This window comes from Macrotis lagotis, chromosome 1 (assembly GCF_037893015.1).
Source record: "Macrotis lagotis isolate mMagLag1 chromosome 1, bilby.v1.9.chrom.fasta, whole genome shotgun sequence".
Taxonomy (NCBI): domain Eukaryota; kingdom Metazoa; phylum Chordata; class Mammalia; order Peramelemorphia; family Peramelidae; genus Macrotis; species Macrotis lagotis.
Window position 1 is genome coordinate 734,410,518 of NC_133658.1, and position 22,728 is coordinate 734,433,245.

Here is a 22,728-nt window from a genome sequence, read left to right on the forward strand (position 1 = left end):
TGTGCGTGTGCGCATCTGTGTCAGTGTCTGTCAGTGTCTGTGTGTGTGTGTGTGTGTGTGTCTGTCTGTCAGTGTCTGGGTGTGTCTGTGTGCATGTGCGCATCTGTCTGTGTCAAGTGTCTGTGTCTGTCTGTCAGTGTCTGTGTGTCTGTGTGCGTGTGCGCGTCTGTCTGTGTCGGTGTCTGTGTGTGTGTGTCCGTGTGCGTGTGCGCGTCTGTCTGTGTCGGTGTCTGTGTGTGTCTGTGTGCGTGTGCGCGTCTGTCTGTGTCGGTGTCTGTGTGTGTGTGTCCGTGTGCGTGTGCGCGTCTGTCTGTGTCGGTGTCTGTCAGTGTCTGTGTGTCTGTGTGCGTGTGCGCGTCTGTCTGTGTCAGTGTCTGTCAGTGTCTGTGTGTCTGTGTGCGTGTGCGCGTCTGTCTGTGTCAGTGTCTGTGTGTGTGTGTCCGTGTGCGTGTGCGCGTCTGTCTGTGTCGGTGTCAGTGTCTGTGTGTGTGCGTGTGCGTGTGCGCGTCTGTCTGTGTCAGTGTCTGTGTGTGTGTGTCCGTGTGCGTGTGCGCGTCTGTCTGTGTCGGTGTCAGTGTCTGTGTGTGTGCGTGTGCGTGTGCGCGTCTGTCTGTGTCAGTGTCTGTGTGTGTGTGTCCGTGTGCGTGTGCGCGTCTGTCTGTGTCGGTGTCAGTGTCTGTGTGTGTGCGTGTGCGCGTCCGCGGCGCGCGGGAGGTCGGAGCCCCGCGGGCCGCCCCCCCCCCCCCCCCCCCCCCCGCCCTGCGCAGAGGCCGGCGGAGCCGCAGAGGCCCGGCCGCAGGAGCCGCAGTGGCCGCGGGGCGGCCCCAGGAGCCGCAGGGGCGCTGCCGCAGCCCGGCCGGCGCGAGCCCATGGCCAGGAGGCCGCCGCCGCCGCTCTTCCCCCCCAGCCCCTGCGCGCCATCCCCGCGGCCGGCCGGGCGCCCGCCTTGGGGGCGCGATGCCGAACACAGCGGGCCTGAGCAGGGCTTTCGGGAGGCCTCTGCGGCGGAAGTCCGGGAGCCGTGCGGCGGCAGGTGGGCTGCGGGCCGGGCCGGGCCGGGCCGGGCCGGGCGGGAGGGCCGGGGCCGCGCGGAGGGCTGGCCGGGCCGGGGCCTCCACACCCTCGCCCCGCGCCCGGCCGGGGGGAGGGGACTGGCTGCAGGAACAGCCTGGGCCGGGAGGGGGCGGGGCGGCCGCGCATGTGCGCCTGTGCCCGTGCCCCACGTGCAGGGCGGGGGTGCCGTGGGGGAGAGGGTCCGGCCGGGGTCCTGCGGCGGCACGTGGAGCCTTCAGGCCTGCGCAGGAGGTGGGGCCGTGCGGCGTCTTCATGCGCGCGGGAGCCGCGCGCGGACGCAAAGTAGACCCTCCATTCAACCTCCAAATTTGGAAGGACAACCAAAACACATGCCAGATGCAGAGTCTTCATAACCCACACGTCATCAATAGGTGTGATTTATGTCGATTTAAGATATGATATAATAGTAATAAAAAAACCCCAAACACTGGACTTGAAGCCAGAAAACCCCAGGAATTTTGACTCGGATAAAAGAACAATTGTGACCTTGGGCAAGTCAATGGATCTTTGCTAACCTCAGTTTTTTCATCAATAATAAAATATGTATGACCTACCTGGAAGGGAACATACTTTGTATATGGTCAAAAATGGAGTGAGTGACCTACTCTTACTGTTATGAATATTATTACTGTTTACAATCACCATCTAGAGATAATACAGTAGAACCTATTCATCTTTATGAGCATATAGTTTGCTTTTGTTTATTCTAGTAGTTATTGAGAAGTTCCTTTCTTGGTGTCCTTGGTTAAGCATAATGTATTACCCTGATTTCTGTGACCTTGGGTAATTTCAGTTTTCACTATGATGAAAATCAAAATGTGACCTTCCCTCAGAGTCTTAAATATTCATATATTTCTAAGAATTTTCTGATGATTTGTGAAAAGACTTGACAGGAGGAAGGCACCTTATTTACATTTGGAAGTTGTGAGTTGTTTTTTTTTTTTTTTACCCCAGTCTTTTTATAGAGAAGAGGACAGTCTAAATATAATTGACTTTCACACTTAAAGTATTGAATATCATGAATGTAACTGCCCTCTGCTGATATTACCGTGAATGATGTTTGTCTCAAAGCTTGCAAACCTAGAAGTCCCTTAATATTTAATAAACTATATGAGATTCAGACTTTCCCATCATTCATAATTTTTTAACTTAGTGGGGAAAAAGTAAGACAATGGTATTTTTGAAAACCAGATTTATTTGAAAAGAATGGTGGCTATTGAATTGTGAGCCTCCAACAAATAATCATGATAAACTGAAAAAATATCTTAACATTTGGAAAATGGAACCATCAAACCTAGGTATCTTTGGCTTTTTTTGTTAACTGAAAATAAAGGTTATTTTTATACTTTAAATAAGTTATTTTATATAATATTTTTAGTATATCACTTAAAATGACAAGACTCAGCTGACTTGTTTTCAGTTAATTTGTGTTTTAGCTTGTGGAAGATAATTGTATGATTTTATTAATAGATAATTCCCTACTGACAGTTCTATGCATTATAATGGTTTAGTTCAATAATACAAATTACTTTCTAAAAACCGCAGTACTTTTATGACTTGGGCAGTTTAATGCTTGAACAAATGCCCATATTTGGAAAATTTATTTAGAAAAGCTGACAGTTAATTTAAGTTCAAGATATAAACTCTAGTTAGTTCTTTTATACATATATGTAATCTAGGTATAATGGAGTGCTGCATTGGTCCAGCTGCCTCCACCTCTCAGTCAAGACCTTAAGGGCACTAACCCAATAATTCATCCCTTGAGTTATGTCTTCACTGTTGAGTTCTGATGTTCATTTAGGGATGTGTGTATGTCTATCAATCAGTCTCTCAACTTGTATTCTTACTTGCTTAGCCAAAGCCTTTCTCCCTCAGGGCCATACATTGAAAGTCTCTGTGCAAAGATCATTATTTTAGTACATAGTCTAATGGGATTAAGTAAAATGGTAATAAAAAGTAAATACATTATTAGCATCAATATATTATAATGTTCCATTCAGTCCCCAGTTCATCCTTGTAAAAGAGCTGGTGACTGTCTGCATTCCTAGCTCCATCCCAGCCATGTCTCCCCAGCCAAGGTCTGGGTCACAGAACTACAAGAATCAATATCTAATCTCTCAGTTGCAGCCCAGGGTATATGAAGAAATAGTCCATATTCACAAGAGGTATAGAGGTCCTTTACATTCTTGCTGAGGACAGTGTTTAGGCTACTGAACTGAGTTTTCTCACACCTCTCCTCCCTTTCATTACAATATGAGCTTCTTGAGAATAGGCGGCAGTGTTGTCTTTCTTTGTATTCCCTAATACTTAGTATAGTGACTGGCATGGAATAAGCATTTGCTAAATACTTGATTACTGACTGGCCAAACCTTCTCAGGTTCCATAAAGAGCTTCTATTGCATTGTACCTCACTAGTACTTGTCTCTCTCACTTCTTGAAAGCTCGTTGTGTTCACCAAAGAACTTTGGTTGGGGGTAGAAAACCATGCATTGAATTTTCCCTTAGACACTTATGAACTCTATGCCTGGGCAGGTGTCTTAACCTCAGTTTATTTGTAAATTGAGAATAACAACAGCTCCTATTTCACAGAAATTGTAAGGATCATCATATTGTTGTGAAGGTCAAGTGAGATAATTTATGTAAACTGCTGTGTAATGTTGGCAAAATCATTGTCATCATTATCTTTGAATTTCATCTTTTTTGTAAGTGTTTGAGCTCCACATTTTTCTATCACTCTCCCTTTCCTTCCCCCTCTTCGTGGCAGTGAGTAATCTGATGGTTGCACATGTATAATTGTATTTAACATATTTTCATATTAGTCAGGCTGTAAAAGAAGAACTCTGATTGCCTTTTAATCCTTTGCATTTTATGCATTTAAAAACCTTCTGAGAAAGGGTCCAAAGACTTCATCGGTTTATAGAAAAGATCCATGATGCAAAAAATATTAAGAACTCCTGCCATAAAGGGAGACTACCTAATCCAACTTCCTTTGTCATATAAATGAAGACCTTAAAAGGACCCTAAAAGATTAACTGATTTTCCCAAGGTCACAATGGGAGAATTAGAGGCAGAATTTGAATCCAGATTACAGTTTAATTCCAGAGCCAGTGATTTTTCCACTCTTCCTGTTACATGACGATTCCCCAATTTTCCCAGCTGGAAATGCTATTATCTACCATATCTGAATTCTCACAGCTCTTTGTACCTATTTTGTGCATTTAGAATTTTTGTATTATAGTTATTTATATGTAGATCTATGTATAGATTTATATGTATATGTAAATACATATGCATACTGGCTTATAAATTTTTGGGGGAGGAAGTATCATATCTGCTTTATCACTAATAAATATTTATTAAAAAATAAAAATAGTCTTTAGGTTTTAGGCAGGGGGAAGCTATTTTAAGTGGAATGGGAAGCATAAATAGAGGTATGATTAAATACTGTGTTTAAGATCCATCTTACCTTGACAATTGTTGATTTGTCATTCAAGATCTAGATATTTTGGGTGAAGAACACAGTCAGGTTTTTATTAAGGGCTGGATATGTGCCAGATGTTTTTCCTTTATTCTCCAAGAAGACCCTGACATCAGGGAGGTGATGCCTTGACAAGCAACATGAGGATTTGAGTGAGGGGATGCTGTGCTAAGTCACAAGCTTCACTTCCTTCTCCAGAGTCATCTGGATCCAGTGACCACATATGAATCAGGACACTGGAGATAAACCTGGTTGGGGGTAATCAGGGTTAAATGACTTGTCCAGGGTCACACAGTTAGTAAATGTCAAGTATCTGAGGCTGGATTCATACTCCCATCTTCCTGACTCCAAGGTTAGTGCTCTATCCACTGTGCCACCTAGCTGCCTTATGTGCCAAACTAGGCACAGCTAGGTGGCAGAGTTGATAGAATACCAGGCCTGGAGTCAGGAAGATGAGTTCAAATTCAGCCTTAAACACTTACTATCTGTGTGACCTTTGGCAAGTCACTTCATCCCATTTGCTCCAGTTCTTTCTAGTATCTTTGCCAAGGAAAACCCCAAATGGGGTCACAACTGACAACCAACAACAAATATACCAGGTACTGGGGATGCAATGATAAAAATAATTAAATAATCGCTGTTCTCAAAGAGCTTATATTCTATCAAGGGTAAAGGGAAGGGAGGTCAACAAGTACTTATATAATTATATACTGAATAAATACAAAATAAATGCTTCCAGTACTCAAATTGAACTGTCATCTCATTGATTTGGGAAGCCCTCCAATATTGCAAACCCTACTAATTTTATCTCATACATGTTCTCTTCAAATTCACAACAGAAGATCCACCAGTGTGCTGGGAACTTTCCTCAATTTCACCCACCATTTAGAGAAGGACTGGAAATCTCTGTCCATTCACCTGTCATTTCTCATATAATGTGTCCAGCACATCTTCTCTTTTTTGTCAGTCAGTTCCTTGATAGAATCCTCTACCCTGGTTCTTCTTTGGAGTTCTTTGTTGGTTATTGTAACTCTCTCATACCAACCATGTACCTTTCTCTGATGATCATAATTAGTTCTTCAGAGGCAGTGGTGTTTCATGTGTCCCTGCTATATAAAAACATTGTTTCTATTGAAAATAAAATTTTACCATTATGGGAAACTTTGGATCAGTAAAAGTTAATTTGCTATTTTCTAAAAAGCAATTTAGCCATATCTTCTTTTTCAGTTCTTGACTCAGCTTATTGTCTATCTATACTGTCTGTTTCCAAGGTGAATATTGTTGGAAAGCTCTAGGTATTTGTGCAGGTTGAAATCTGAGCAATAGGCATTTTTCATCTACTTGGTCTTATGGATGGATAGACCTCTGAGTGATTAAATCACTCTTCCAGGACATTCTGCATTGTCTTGGGATTTGGTGAAGTTAACTTAATATCATCTATAAACAGAAGTATAGGACTTCACCTTTCTATAGGGAATGCCATTTAGGCCTGGATCTCCCCCATTGCAATAGCAAATGCTTTTGGTATTTTCCTGTTTTCTTTTTCAATTGATGCTTCCTATCATAGGGTAACCTAATAGGGTTATTTCTGCTTTTACATTGTAAGGAATACTGAATGTTTTTGATATGGCTGGGAGAAGTCTTTTTAAAAATAAAAGAGATGAAAGAAAGGTAATGTTTTATTCTAGAGCATTGTGGTTGTTTATTAATTTTGTTAACTAGGAAAGACATATAGGATCTTCTGTCTTCTAAATCTTTCAGTCAGTTGTTCGATCAATTAATCAAGAAGTATTTCCTAAGTACCTTTTATGTTCCAAGCACTGGGTTAAGTACAAAGAAAGAAATAATTCCTATTTTTGAGGAACTTATATTCTAATGGGGGAGACAAAAAGTACACATATAAATACAGTATAAATATAAAATGATAAATTCAAAGATATACAAAATAATTAAATGGAAAGTAGTTTGGGAGGAGGGATACTAAGCTGTTGTGAGGGGTCAGGAAAGGCTTAATGCAGAGGACAGTGCTTCAACATCATCTTAAAGGAATACAAAGGATATGCTTTGTGAAGCAGAGATAAAAAATAGGCGTAATCCAAATATGTGGGTTGGTCAGTGGTAAAGATGTGGGCCGTTACTGAAAGTAACTTGCAAAAGCCTACTTGTCCTCTATGTATATATACCTTACCTAGTCTGCCCTCAATTCATGTATAGATTACCCTCATAAATATTTCATGTTAATGGGAGAGTAGACTGATGTTTTCTTAATCACCTTTTTGGGATATTATCAAAATTCAATAATTTATGTATACTTTTGGTATCTTTCCTTCTTTCAGATATCATGTCTACTGTTTGCACAATATCTTCATAAATATAAGATTTATTGAAATATGATAGATTAAAAGACTATTAGCACTGAGGGTGAACAGGAAAGACTTCATGCTTGAGTGTGCCTTGAAAAAAGTGGGAGAATCAATGAAAAGGAAATACATTCCAAGCATGAGTGATAGGAAACTGGGGATAGAACTTTGTGAGAAACAGAGAGAAGTTCAGTTAGACTAGACAATAGTTTGAGAAGGGGAGTGATATATAACAAGAATGGAAAGTTACTTTGGTCTAAGTTGTAAAGTGCTTTCAAGGCAGAAGAGATTATATTTATTCTAGAGGCAAGAGGGAGCTACTGAAATTTTTGGAGTACAGTTATGATATTGTCAGGACTGTAATTAGGAAAAATTATTTTGACCGTTTTGTTGAGGCTGAATTGAAGAGGAGAGAGTTTTAAAGTTGTGTGCCCAGTTGTGAGATCAGATGCGAAAGATGGTTGTAGGTAGAAGTCAACTACTTTTCTACTACACCCAGAGAGAATTCTACCCTTGATCTCGCCATCATTCATAAATTTTCAACTTCCATGTTCATGAACTCTTAAATTCTTTGATCTGATTCCAATTTATTCTAATTCTCTCTTTTCCATTTGCAACCCCATAACCGGTTCCTCATCTTCCTCCTGACCTCCAGATCCTTTGCTCTTCTGTTTCTTCCCTGGCCATCTCTTCTGTGCCTACTCCCCTACCATCCCTATCTTGACCTGTTGTTAAATCGATTCAGCTCTAAACTGTCTTCTTTTCCTCTTGAGTTCCTTGTCCCCCCCCCCCCCATCCTATTGAATATCTTGCCCTAATAAACACTAGGTATTGACCACCTTCACTCTTATTTAGGTGGGGTTGAACAAAGTTGAAGAAAATCTTAAAAACTATGCTGACTGGGTCTACTACACATTTATATTACATAATCTTAGCTGGATCTTCAGTGTTATAAGGCTATCCTTTTGTACCTCACCACAGCATCTTTTCCAAATTTTTTTCTCAAGTAATTTTTCAAATCGTTGCTCAAGCCTCTTTTGGTTACCCCTGCTCCTACCTTTTCAAATGAGAATCTTGCCTCATATTTTATCAAAAAATTGAGACAATTTGCTGAGGACAGCCTGTTCCCTTGCCTTCCTCATCTTTCATCATTAAGATGCCTTCTTTCACTATCACCTCCTTTCTACTTGCCAAGATGACCCCCCCACCACTGCCGCAAATCCAAGTAATTCCATTCCATCTTCTTTTCTGCCGTAGATTTTCTTATCATCCCTATACTCTCACTTATTTTCAGTCTATCCCCATCTAGTGGCTGTATCTTCACTACTACAAACATGTTCATGTCTCCTTCCTTAAAAATCCCTCACTTGATTCATCCATTTCCAATAGCTATTGAACCACATGTTTTCTTTCTTTTATTTCTAAGCTCCTTCAGAAGGCCATTTACAGTATCTCCACTTTCTTTCCTCTTGCTGTTTTCTTAACTTTCTCTAGTCTGGCTTCCAACCTCATTCAATTGAAACAGAATTTCTCCAGTTACCAATGATCTCTTAATTGCCAAATCTAATGCTTTTTTTCCTCAATCCTCATCCTTCTTGACCTCTCTACAGTTTTTGACACTGTCAGTCACTCCCTTTTCCTTGATACTCTCTTCTTTCTTGGTTTTGCATGTGTGTGTGTGTGTGTGTGTGTGTGTGTGTGTGTGTGAGAGAGAGAGAGAGAGAGAGAGAGAGAGAGAGAGAGAGAGAGAGAGACTGTTCTTTCTCCTGATTCTCTTCCTACCTATTTGACCACTCCATCTTATTTTCCTTTGCTGCATCTTAATCCTGGTAACAGCTGCTAACTGCTAACTTGGTGTCTCCAAGGCTCTGGACTTCTTCCTGTTTACTATTTTGCTTGATGATCTTATCAGCTCTCATGGATTCAGCTATTATTCCTAAACAGATGACTGTCAGATCTGTTTGCTCAGCCTTAATCTCTGTCCTGATCACCAGTCTTGCAATTCCAGTCACCTATTAGACATCTCAAACTGGATGAGGCATAGATCTCTTAAATTTAACATGTTCAAAACTGAATTCATTGTCTTTTTCTCCAAACTCTCCCCTCTTCTAGACTTCTCTATTTGCTGTCAAAGGTACCACCATCCTTTTAGTTACTCAGTGGATAGAGTACCAACCTTGGAGTTAGAAGGACTTGAGTTCAAATTTGATCTCAAACATACAAGTTGTGTAAATTTAGGTAAGTCACTTAATCCTAATTGCTTCACATCCAGGGCCATCTCCAATCATCCTGATTCATATCTGGCTGTTGGACTCTGTAGGAGAAAGTGAGACTGGTGACTTAGCACAGCATCTTCTCATTCAAATCCAGTTCATATACTTGTCATAAGATCATCTCCCCGATGTCATGGTCTTCTTCAAGAATGAAGGACAAGCATCAGCAACAGGTTTGAATGTGACTTCTTGACTCCTCACCTTTTCTTTTCACTTTTTCTATATCTAATCCTGTGGTTTCTACCTTATTAACATCTCTTCTCTCCTGACCTTGCCACCACTCCTTATCACCTCTTACTATTGCAGTAGACTACTGGTTGGTATCCTTGTCTCAAATCGCTCCTTGCTACATTCATTTTTCTACTCAGCTGTTAAATTGATCTTCCTAATGTACATGTCTGACCATATCACTTCTCTATTCATCAACTGCAATGGTTCCCTGTCACCTCTCAGATCAAATATAAAAATCCTAATTCCTCTGTTCAACTTTTAGAATTCTTCAAAAACTGGACCCTTTGCTCATTTCCAGGTTTATTGCCTTACTTCATTTCCTTCCCTATCCAAATACATACTCTGAGATTCAGAAATATTGTGCTTTCCTCATAGAACATGCCATCTCCCAATTTTTGCCTTTTTTTTTCTGGCAGCCCCCACCTATACCTCTCTCCTTCCTCTTCTTTGTCTTTTTGGCTTCCCTGGTTTTCTTCAAGTTTTAGCTAAAGTCCCACTTTTTACAAATCTTCTTGATGCTTCCCCTTTGAGATTATCTCCAATTTACCCTCTGTATATTTTATACATATTTGCTCATATGTGGTTTCCCCTTCATACTGTAAGCCCCTTGAGAGCAGGGACTCTTTTTTTTTTGCTTTTATTTGTGCCTTTGATTTTGACAATGTTAAATAATAAGATTTGGCAACAGATTAGATATGTGGGAGAAGGAGAGTGAAAAGTCAATATTAAAGTTATGAAACAGGGAATTAGAAGAATAGTGATACTTTGACAAAAATAGGGAAGGTTGAAAGAGATGGGATTTAATAGTAAAGATAAGATAAAGCCTTTCTTGAACATGTTGAGTTTTGGGAAATCTCATGCTAGTACATCTATTTTAAAATATCAGTAGGCATTTAGTACTATGGGATGGAATCTCAGGAGGAGACTTGATCTGCATATAGGAACCTGAGAATCTGTATGGAAATTAAAGTTAACCCCTAAGGGAATTTATGAGGTCATCAGGAAAGAACATATAGAGAAATGAGAGCCCAGGGTAGAACCTTAGGGAACCCACAATTAACACCAAAAGAAATTAAGGAGTACCTAGAGAGATGGGAGTAAAACCAAGAAGAGCAGCATAATGAGAATGCAGAGAGTAAAGAGTATCTAGAAGAGGTTATTCAAAGAATCAAAGGAAGTGTATAGGTCAAAAATAGATGAAGATTGAAAATCTTAATCTTGTTATTCTGTCATATTTGACAATTAGATCATTGGATATTGGAAGAGAGTGGCTTCATTGATTGATGAAGTTGAAATCCAATTGCAAAGGTTTAATGAGTGAGTGCAAAGGGGAGAAATAATAAGAGTTAAAACTTATTTTTTGTGGTAGTTTTGCTGAGGAAAGGAGGAAAGGAGAAGAGGTATAGAACAATAAGTTGGGGGAATTTTAAGGTCTAGTGAAGACTTATTTTAAGGATAAGAAATACTTTGAGTAGTAGAAAAGGAACATATAGATGTAGGGGAAGCAAGACTTTAAAAAGAGAGCAAGAAAGGGGAAGATATTGGATAAGCAGGAGGACACAGGATCAAAAACAACTATAAAGGAGTTTACCTTGAAAAGGAGATAAGTTCACTTTATCAGGAAAAAAAGGAGAAAGCAGGGTAGCTGGGATGATGTCAAAGGGTTTTGAGATAAAGAGAAGGGGAGTAAAGGAAGCTTGTGGTGAAGAGCTTTAATTTCCTCAGTGAAATAAGAAGGGAGGTCTTATTGATAAGAGGAATAAGGTCCTTTAAAAATACTACATGATTTTTAGAATTATAGAATGTTAGAAATGGAAGAGCTTTAGGGATCAAACCTGTTATTCATGGAAAAGAAAAATAAAGTCCAGAAAGTTCAATTTATTTGTTCAAGATCACATTTGTTAGAAGTATCAGAGCTGGAACCCATCTTAATGTTTTCTAGATCACCTTGTCTCTTCAAATTTCACATAAATTGACTAATCCATTCAATTTGTATTTATACCCTTCCTTGGGAAGGGTAAAATAGGTCTTAACATCTATTCCTTCAATTTTTATGTCATCCTTCTAGATGTATCCTTCTAGGGTATTAAGATATTAATTGACTGACTATGACCCATGTTATATATTCACTTTGAACAAGTTGCTTTATGTATCTGTCATAGGCAATGGTTTAGAAGTACTTTAGCATGGAGGCTGGATGACATATGTGAAAGCATTAAATTATTGTTATCATTTTCAGAATATTTAAAAAGTTTTCTGCTTCCCCATTATCATTCTATTGAGTTTAACACTAGAGATTTACTTTAGGCAATAACAACCCCAAAGAAATTAAATTGAATACTCTAAATATTTCAATATTTTCCTTGTTTTGATCTTTGAATGAAGAAACCTGACTAGAGGCAGAACTTCATGGAATTTGCATTCATTCATTCATTAACAAATATATATTAAGCACATGCAAGGCATGTAGGTATGGTAGGTACTCTGTAAAGAACAAAGAAAAATGTAATTCAGAAACTCTTATTAGAAAATTTTTGGAAGTGATAAAAATAGACTTGTAAGCTCCACAAGGAAATGACTCTTATCTAAACTTTGTATCTCACTCAGCAACTGGCACAACCTTTTGTACACAGTAGATGGTGGATAAATGTTTAATTGAATAAAAGAGTCAGTGAAAAAGCATAGTAATTATGTATGAAGGTTTCAAAAGTTTAGCAAATCATGTTTTTTCTTCCTTTCCTTCCCCCTCCCCTCCCCCTCCCTTCCCTTCTTCTTTCCTCCTTCCTTCCTTCCTTCCTTCCTTCCCTCTTTCCTTCCCTCTTTCCTCCCTGCCTTCGTTCTTTCCTTCCACATGGCTGGAAATGGAGCAAGATCCTTGCTGCTCAGTATGGAAGTTTTGACTTGTTCCATTTCTGATCTGATCCAGCTTGCTCCTCTTTAGTCAGTCTGATAGCCCCTCCTAGGGTCTGCAGGACTTGGTCAATTTTAGCCCAGTGCAGTTCAGAACTTCCAAGTTCAAACACTCCACCACCCTCAGCCTACCAATAGCAGGGATCCCAAGTGTGAGTCACCACTTGTAGCTATCGCCTTGTATTAAAGTACTTCAGTTTTAATGCCTGACCACCACCTTCTATTATGAAGATGATTAAGAATCATTCTGGCTAATGGCTTTGCTTGTTTAGTTATTTATTTATTTTGCTTTAGGGACATATCTTTTATCTTAAACTTTGCCCTCACCAAGGTGCTTGTCCAGACAAGACATTAGAATAAAATTATTCTCTCAGAAGCTTCCAATCATTTCTGAGGGGATGTGGAACCATCAAAGCTGTGTCTCTGCTTTTTCTTCCTGCATCTTTATATTCACTAAAAATAAACCATGGTCAATACCACATGAAGTACAAGATGTTATTTACATCCATTTAGGACAGTGAAATTGCCAGAACAAATGTTAACAACCATTAAGATGGATTAAAAATAAAAGTGAGCTCACTGCTCTCCATTGTGGTTTTCTCCATAAACATTAGAAATAACCACAGAGAGGGCAAATGGCACAATATGCAGAGAAGAAGTCCCTTGTCAGGATATATAGCAGCAACAGCAGGATGGACCAAAATAATAATCATAAAGTCATTCTGACAGCTAGTCTGGTCAAAAGTATATCTATCCCTACATTAACCCTGCTAAATGGGACTATCCAGTCACATTTATCCCTGAATCTGACTATATTAGAATTTCAGTTTCTCAGAGTTTGTGTTTTTTTTACATCAATTTATGCATTTTTCTTTTTTCTTTGTTTCTTATGTCTCATTCCTAATAAGGGATGACAGTATTATTATTATAGTGCCTCCTAGAACATTTGGATATTAAATGCTTGGATGGGACATGGAGACCTCTACTGGAGTGCCCTGGCTCTGTTCTTTTATCAGTGACTTGGATAGAAGCAACCAAAGCATACTTAGCATGTTGCAAATGACATAAATCTTGGAGGTATAGCTAATATAGTGGATGGCAGAATTGGCAGACTAGAATGGACTGAAGGGATGAGGGACAGCATGGCAGTGGATACAGAAGTGGCTTCAGAGTCAGAAAAGGTTGAGAGCTTCTGGCTCCAGTGGGTAGAACTAATGCCAGTGGGAAAATGGTACTGATAAATAGATGTTTGACACAATATAATAAGAGCAGAAATTTATATAGTGTTTTAAGGTTATGAAACATTTTCCACATGCTATCTCATTTGATCACAAGGGAAAACCAATAAAACTCCTAAAAAATTAGAGTTATCAAAAATTCGGTGGTTTGATTGAAGGGGTAATGAGTTCCCTATTACTGGAGGTCTTTTAATAAAGGCTAGATTCTCTCTTGTCAGGAATGTTTATAGACAAGATTTTTCATGTTTGGGGCAAGGATTAGACTAGATGGTTTCTTGAGTTTCTTCTAGTTCTAATTGTCTGTGTTCTTGATTATTGAATTTTGAGTCATCAGTCAACATATTGCAATGATGTCTCCTGCCATACTCATTGCCTCCAGTAGTTGTTGAAGAAAGAACAGTGTATTGTGTTAATTAATTTCACTTCATGATGTGTGATATGTAATAATATGTTTTACTTGTGATATGTTTAGAGATAAAGGTTAGTGAGGTTCTGGAGCTTCTCAGAGGGAAAGGGAGAACAGAACAAATATTTATTAAGCATTCACTATGTATGTAATAGACATTTTGCAAATATTATCTTGGTTGATCCTGTACAAACACCCCAGGTATCACATGGACTATTTGTGCTTGATTGTGGTAGAGCATTCTGAGCTCATATTGGTCTGATCAGTCACTGTTGGACACAATGTAACTTGTGTCTAACATGGTGAGGTCATTTTGGTCTTCTTTTAACGAAGGACAAGAACCCATTAACAAATATATGCAAAATAACAAGTAATTAACATGTTAACTTTTGAATGAATAGCTCAGACACTTTTCTCTCTCAAATTCTTTTTAGTGTTCATTTTTTATTTACTTAGTATTTTACTTTTCTCCTGTTACATGTTAAAGCAATTTTTAAAGTACATTTTTAAAACTTTGAATTTCAAATTCTCTCTTCTTCATTCCCCATCTCCTCTCATTGAGAAAGTAATGTGGTAGAGTTATAAATGAATTGTCATACAAAACATTTTCATAAGTCATGCTATTGAAAAAAAACAGATTTCCCCCTACCCCCCAAAAAAGAAATCTTAAGAAAAATAAAGTAAAAAAGTATGCTTCAATCTGTATTCTGAAAACCTCAGCTCTTTCTGGGGATGGATAGCATAGGGGCAGCAAGGTTGCACAGTGGATAGAGCACTGCCCTTGGAGTCAGGAAGACCAGAGTTTGAATTCAGCCTCAGACATTTGACACTATTATGTGACCTTGGACAAGTCACTTACCCCCAATTGCCTTGCACTATGGACTATCTCCAGTTGTCTTGATTCATATCTGGCCACTGAACCCAGATAGTTCTGGAGGAGAACATGAAGCTGGTGACTTTGTACAGCACCCCACCCCATTCAAATCCAATTCACGGTACTTGTCATAGTATCACCTCCCTTGATATCATGGTCTTCTTTGAGAATGAAGGACAAACATCAACATTCTTCATCATAAGTCCTTCAGAGTTGTCTTGGGTCATTTTATTGCTAAGAAAAGCTAAGTCATTCACAGCTGTTATTGCTGTTACTATGTACACAGTACATTTCATTTTGTATCAGCTCAAGTGTTTTTTTTTTTAAGAGACACTGTCTTATTAACAATGTGTACTGGGGACCTCAAGACAGAAGCCATAATGAACCTTTTTCAAGTGTTATTACTGAATCTAATTATATGTAAAACTAGGGTGATCAAACTACTATCCAGGGTGCTATTAAGCTGCTTCTCCCTGGTGCTAACTTTAGCACTGATATCCTAGAAAAGTTAATTCACCTTTAAAGAAAACAGCAGGAACAATTTTGGGCTATCTGCAAAGGAGAGTACCATCTGTATCCAGATAAGGAGCTGTGGAGTTTGAACAAAGTACAAGGACTATTCCCTTTAATTTGGAAAAAAAACCCAGATATCTTATTGTCTGATCTGGTTACCTCTGAGAATTCTGTTCTCTTTAAGGATATGATTTCTCTCTCATCATACCCAATTTGGATCAAGGTACAACATGGAAACAAAATAAAGACTGACAGAGTGCTTTCTGGGGGGGGGGGGAAGCAAGATTGGGGGAAAATTGTAAAACTAAAATAATATCTTTAATAAAAACAACAACAACAAAAGAAATATTAAAATGTTTTTTAAAGGTTAAAAAAAAGAAAACAGCATATAACTATCTGAGAGTAGTTTATTTCCCTTAATTCACCACAAGATCACATTATTTTTTGTTTTTAATTTTAAGACAGTGAGTGACTTTTAAGTGACTTGCCCAAGGTCACACAGCTAGGCAATTATTAAGTATGTTTGAGGTAGGATTTGAACTCAGTTCCTCCTGATTCTGGGGTACTCTATCCACTACACCACCTAGCTGCCTGGGATAAAATATTTTTAACCATATGAATATTCTCATTTAAGATTCTTTCTCTTGGTCTTCCTTTGGGTCTTCTTTAGGTCATTTCAACCCAAATTGAGTCTTTATTGTAACTCAGAAATCTTTTCATTGGTCTATTTTCTTCCCTTCATATTCTCTATTGACTCTTTCTGATATTTCCTTTATTACTCACTCATCAAGCTCCTAGTCCAACCCACACCTTCCACTTTGCCTTCTAGTTTGGGCACATCAGATTGAGACCTATTAGGAACTTCATGATCACCTCTCCATTTTGCTTGTCCACATTTTTCTTCTTATCTCAAAGCTTTTCTAAATCCATCTTTCTCTTGTGTCTCAGAGGAAAAGATGTCCTCTGCCCTTCTTCAGGCTAATTCCTTCATCTGAGGCAGTAGGAAATGAAATGCAGAATCCATTTTTCTTCTGTATCCTCTAGGACTGTCTCATCAATTATCTCCTTTCTCTTGTGCATCTCTTTTCCCCAAGTGATTTTTTTTCCACTTTACCTATGAATATGCTTAGATCTGTCCCATCCCTTATTACTTTCTCTTATCTTATACAGCTTTAGGTTACTGTCTTATCTTTCTTTTCTACTTCACTGCCACTCTTCTTGTTTTTATTTTTTTCAAGACAATGGGGTTAAGTGACTTGCTCAAGGTCACACAGCTGTAATTATTAAGTGTCTGAAGTCATATTTGAACTCAGTCCTCCTGACTCCAGGGCTGGTGCTGTATCCACTGCGCCACCTAGCCGCCCCCCCCCCCACTGCCACTCTTCTTGAAAGTGTATTCTATGTTTCCTTACCATCTATCTTCCTGCACTGTATTTGACTCCAATCTCTATTTTTTTAATAGTAAATATTCTATCAAATCTCTCCAATGTAGGTTTTTCTTTTCTTTTCTTTTTTTTTTGACTAGGTCATCTTCCAATTTCCTTTACACTAAGTATAGGTATGTTCTAAAACTTTGCTTAGTAAATAACAATAATAACTCATATACATATATATACATATATGTATATATATATATATATATATATATATATATATATACACTTTGCTTTGCAAAGCACTTTGCATTGCTATCTTTATTTTATTAACCATCTCTAGATTAGAGTCCTTGAAGACAGGCACTATATCTAATACTACTTTTAAATCCAAAATAATACCCAGAATTTGTTATATGAATGACAAATGAATAATGGCTGTATTTTAGAGTTGAAATCAACCATTTACTGATGCTAACACTGATCAGGACACTGATTGGAAAAGAAGTGACTTGTATAACTCATTCTGGTTTTGTTTAGTCATTTCACTTGTGTCTGACCCTTCCTGACTCCATTAGAGGTTTTCTTGACAAAATTATTTGGTTTGCCATTTCCTTCTCCAGTTCATTTTATAGATGAGAAAACTGTGGTAGACAAGGTTAAGTAACTTGCCCAGAGTCACCCAACTAGTCTGAGACCATATTTGAATATAGGAAGATGAATCTTCCTGACTTCAGGCATCCTACTCTATCCACTGTACCACTGAGATCCCATGTGTAAGGTCATATTGTGAGTTAATGACAGAGAACTTAGGTAAATTCAGTAATAAGTACCTATTGGAAAGGATGTTTTTGCCTTTCATATTTCCAGCATTTAATATAGTACTAATAGTGAGTGATTAAAAATGTTTATTGATTGATTTAGATCTAAAAATGAACCTCCCTCATCCTGAATATGAATGTTATAGTATCTCCAATTCATTTGTAATACAATTTAACTCTTTGAGCCTTTGAATAAAACAACTTCTTATCAGCATCATAGAAGTCAAAGGATAGGCAGAGACATAGAGAACATCTACAGCATTCCTTATACCAGCAAATTTTAAACTGCTTAATGAGGGCATTGAACACATGAAGCAAAACAGAGTATAACAGCTGGTAAAAACTGAGTGGCCCATATATTATCGGTGCTCAAAAGCGTGTAGGACATCTTAGCAACAGTTTTCTTTTCCCAGAGGTCTTTCATTAATTAGATTTGACTTATTCTTTTAAACAACATATTTCAGAAATTCCTCTTAGTCTATATTTATTCCATAATTTATTACTTTCTCAAATAAGCCTCCCAGTGGAAATGCAGACAATAAAGAACATATGTGTATGGGGAGAAGGACCAAATAGAATATTAAATGGTGAAATGAACACCATCTCTTCAGGCTGTTGGCATGGGATGAATGGAAAAAACAACAACATTTATTAAGTTCTAACTGTGTCAAACTTAATGCAAAGTGCTAGAAGAGTGAGATTGGCTCCTGCTCTAAAGGAGTTCATATTCTAAATGGGGATGACCCGTAGAGAAGGAGTTAGGAGGGGAGAGATGGTCCCTTGATGCTAAACTGCATGGAAGTTTGTAAGACCTTTGGGCCCTGCTGGAAATAATCACTATAGGAAGCATTCCTCCTACCCCTAAACCTTCCTCCCTTTTTCTTCCTGGCTACATGCTGAACCTGAAGAAGAGGACCCAGAGACCCTGTCCACTCCAACCCTAGGACTCAACTTCCTACCTCCCAACTGTGGGGAGCTAGATGCCTCCAGCTGTTCAGTTATTCTCCACCACCTCCAACCCCCTCAAATGATAGTCATATGACTGAGGGCTTGAGAGAGAACAAAGATTCTGGGTTGGAAATCTTGCTCAGTGGTAATAAAAGATTCATTTGATTGTTCATGATTCTGAGTTTATAAGAATTTCTAACTGCAGTTTCCCATTGATGATATGTTTCTGGAGAAGTTTAGTGGATAGAGAACTGGTCTCAGATCCAAGAATACCTGAGATCAAGGCCTTTTTCTGACACATACTATCTCTGTGACCCAGAGGTTAAATTACTTAACTACTTTGTGCTCTAGACTACTCTCTAAAATTTGAAGTTCCAGAGAAAATAGTGACCTACCTTATTCAGGAATAGTTTCCTCCACCTGGAGTTCTGTATAATAATGAATTCACAAATTTAGTCTTTTTTCCTAATATGACAGTATAAAAGTTTGAAAGATAATAACTCTACCTCTTCAATAGCATTTGTGACAACATGGTAGGTCAACCTGGTATATCAGACTTAGCAAAAACTGGGGGCAGGAATTTAACCTATAATATATTTGAATTTTCAAAATAAAGAGATTTTTATAATCTTATTTATGCCCATATGAATTATAGCCCAAAGATCTACTGTGACTATTTTTTTCCCAAGGCAATAGGTTAAGTGACTTGCCCAAGGTCACAGAACTTGGCAATTATTAGGTATCTGAGGTCAGATTTGAACTCAAGTCCTCCTGACTCCAGGGCCGGTGCTCTACCCACTGCACCACCTAGCTGCCCCTACTGTGATTATTTCTGCTGGATCTATCACTCCAGGATTTTTGCCCATCCCTTGACCCATATTATTTAGAAAAAGTGTCCTATCTGGCTTAGATGGTGTCTTCTGCCTTCTGCCTAGAACATGGACAGACTAGATATGGATGTCAGTAGCAGCATCACTAGGTTGACCTTGAAAGAATGGCCATGTAGATATAATGAACATGATACTTTCATGTCAGTGTCATCACTATAAGGAGTCTGGTGGTGCAAGTTCATTCCCTTGTACTAATATAGATTTGACATGAAGCTGGAATGGCTTTGGTATATACAATGGTACAAATTGATCTTAAATGAGGATTAAACTGGACCGATCCTTTGATGAGGAAAAAATCTCCTTCAATGAACCACAACCACAGGGTATTGAAATAATTGGAAGATATATTTCATAATTATTATTATTATAAGGATAACTAGCATTTATATAGCACTTTTAAGGTTTACAAAGCTCAGTTGACTTTCTCCACTGATTGCAGGGCTGAATGATAAAGCAATAAATTCCTTTTGAAGGCTGCCTTTTTAGAAGACATAGAATGATTCAACTAACATTATTTTCTATCAGTTGCTTTTTTTTTTTTGGTTTCAACTCCCACTGCATAAGGTCTGGTGGACCCTCTCCTTTTTCAGCTTCCTTTTTTGTATTGTCTTCCTTCATTAGATTTTTTTTTTTTTTTAGGTTTTTGCAATGGGGTTAAGTGGCTTGCCCAAGGCCACACAGCTAGGTAATTATTAAGTGTCCGAGACCGGATTTGAACCCAGGTACTCCTGACTCCAGGGTCGGTGCTTTATCCACTGCGCCACCTAGCTGCCCCCCTTTGTTAGATTTTAAGCTTTTTTGAGGGCAGAGATTGTCTTTCTTATTTGTCTCTTTATATATATTTGTATAGAGTAGACACTATATATTTTTTAATAGTTGGGATTATATATATTTGCGTATAGTAGGCACTTAATAAATGTTTTTTTGACTATTGGCAAAGTACTTCACAAATATTATCTCATTTTATCGTTATAACAACTTGGGGGTAGGTTCTTTCCATTTCATAGGTGGAAAAAGTGAGGTAGCCTGAGGTAATAAGCTAACAAATAATTGAGACCAGTTGTGAATTTAGGACTTTATAATGTTGGGTCTAGATCTCTGCGACTTAGCTGCCTAAGGTATAATATCCTGTGTCTTTTGAAAGGTTATGGAGAATTGTAATCAGATTTTGGGATAAATAAAGGATAAATGTCATAAGATTTCATAAAAGGGAAGAAAATGGACTTTGCAAATTAAAGGTCGGGCAGCTTAAGTCATGACAAAAATTCTAGAAAGTATTATTGAAGAGGTTATTGAATATCTGGAAAAGGAAATGGTGATCATCAAGAGGGAGCATGTTTTTAAAAAGAAAAAGTCATGACAGGTTAACCTTATTTTTACCAAGTTAGTAGATTGGTAGATCAGGGTAAGGGAATACTAGATATAATTTATCTAGGTTTTTTGGTAAAACATTCGACAGAATTTCTCATACCATTCTTTTGAACAAGATGGAGAGATGTGGGTTAGTTAGTTATACATATTAGGGACTTGTTTGACTGAACCCAAAGAGGGCACCCATTAATGTTTAATGTCAAATTTCCAGCCTCATCATATGTTTCTTCCTTTCCTTCATTCCACTTTCCTTTCCAGACAAGTTAACCAACAAACCAGTGGGTCTAGATAATAGTTTGAAAAGGATCCAGGCATTTTTAATGCACTGCAAGTAAAGATCTGTAGCCAATTGCAATCTTAGGTTGCAATCTTCAGTTGTGAAGGGAATCATGATGGTAGTCTCCTCATACTCATTTTAGAGGAATCAATCCAGCTCTTGAATCCTTTTTTCCATTCTGCATATTACACTTTAGATATGACACTAAGTTGAAAATATTGAGAGCATATTAATAAAGATAGTGAAGTGTCTCAGGCTTTTATTTTTGTGACAGTCTTTTGAAGGACCTGAATATATTTAGGCTGAGAAAGAGAAGATTTATTAGGGATTTGATAGCTGGCCTCAAATTTCACGTGGAAGAGGATCATTAGATTTATTTCATGGAATGGACTGTCTAGGATGGTAATATGTTTCTTCCTAACAGGAGTCTTCCTGAGGAAGGAGAATTACAAGTTGTCTGGTATATTATATCTACGTGGAACTGGAGTCAGGAAGACTCATCTTTATGAGTTCAAATCTGGTCTCAGACTCTTACTCGGATCCTGGGAAAGTCATAACCATTTCTGTGCCTCAGTTTCCTCATCTGTAAAATTAATTGGAGAGGGAAATGGCAAACAACCCTGGTATCTTTGTCAAAAAAACCTCCAATGGTGATGCAAAGGGTCAGACACAACTGAAAATAACTGAATGGAAAGGACCTGTCAGAACTTATCTTTTTCAGACTTAATCTTTGAGAACCCTGGTAGTGAAAACATTCAGAATGTTGCAGTGTTACAAGGCTGACAAAACATTATATAAATGTCCATTGAAATTGTTAAGAATTCTCTCATCTCATTTTGTTTGATAGAATGCAGATAGAAATAGTCCCGGGACAAGTTGCTATGTTGTTGTTATTCTTTCCACAAGTGAATAGGATAAATAATTGCTTTTTGTAGTTGAGTAACAGTTTTATCATATAAATTAGCTATATTCTATGAGCTCATAAGAACATCTTCAGTACAACTTTGACAGGATAATGGGATGATAAGTATTTCATTCTGTTTCCATATTATTTTGATTTCTTCAGATAGTTCTCTTAGCTTTTAAAAATATTGTATTTCAGTTTTTATGAACTAATGTAATACTATTCAGATGATTGTGGAAAAACTATTCTGTCTGTGATCATAGTCTAGTTCCAGTGTGGTTTATTAGTTGAGTTTTGGGGGATATTTTGAACTCTTCATGTGTGATAGTGAGATTTTTTTGTTTCTTTCTTAGTCCATTAATGATAGTGGGCTTCTGATAGATGTATAATTCTATCCATTGATCAGATCTTGCTAGGTATTTAGTAGGTGCTAAATCTTTATAGACTACACTAAGCAGATAAATGGTTTTTACCATTTACTTTAATAATATTCATTGATCACCAGATCTGGGTTTCTTAAGAATAACCCTTTATTTTGATGTCAGTGAATTTTCTAACAAATGCCTTTGTTTCCAAAACAGTTTCATGTTACTCAGCTATTAAACTCATGTTTATGCTATTATTCTTGTTCAAAACAGCAATAGAATTAGGATCAGGGTTCATCAAACCCCTTTTAGGGCTATTCATCCACCTTTGGTGTCTATCTGTTCCTCAATTTTCATCTGTGGCTTCAAGAAGCCGAAGCATGCGAAGTAGCTACATCCCATTAGCAGATGGACTAAACTTG

The 22,728-nt window shown here is 38.1% G+C and overlaps 1 protein-coding gene across 1 annotated transcript in view; it reads left to right on the forward strand.

The window, feature by feature from the left end:
• The first annotated feature begins 935 nt into the window (after nt 1-935).
• Nucleotides 936-22,728, forward strand: part of ATP8A2 (ATPase phospholipid transporting 8A2) — an 865,734-nt gene continuing 843,941 nt past the window's right edge. The window contains exon 1 of the mRNA XM_074216189.1: nt 936-1,033. Within this exon, the coding sequence (XP_074072290.1) occupies nt 958-1,033 (76 nt within the window). The 5' untranslated portion in view covers nt 936-957. The remainder of the gene's footprint in view (nt 1,034-22,728) is intronic.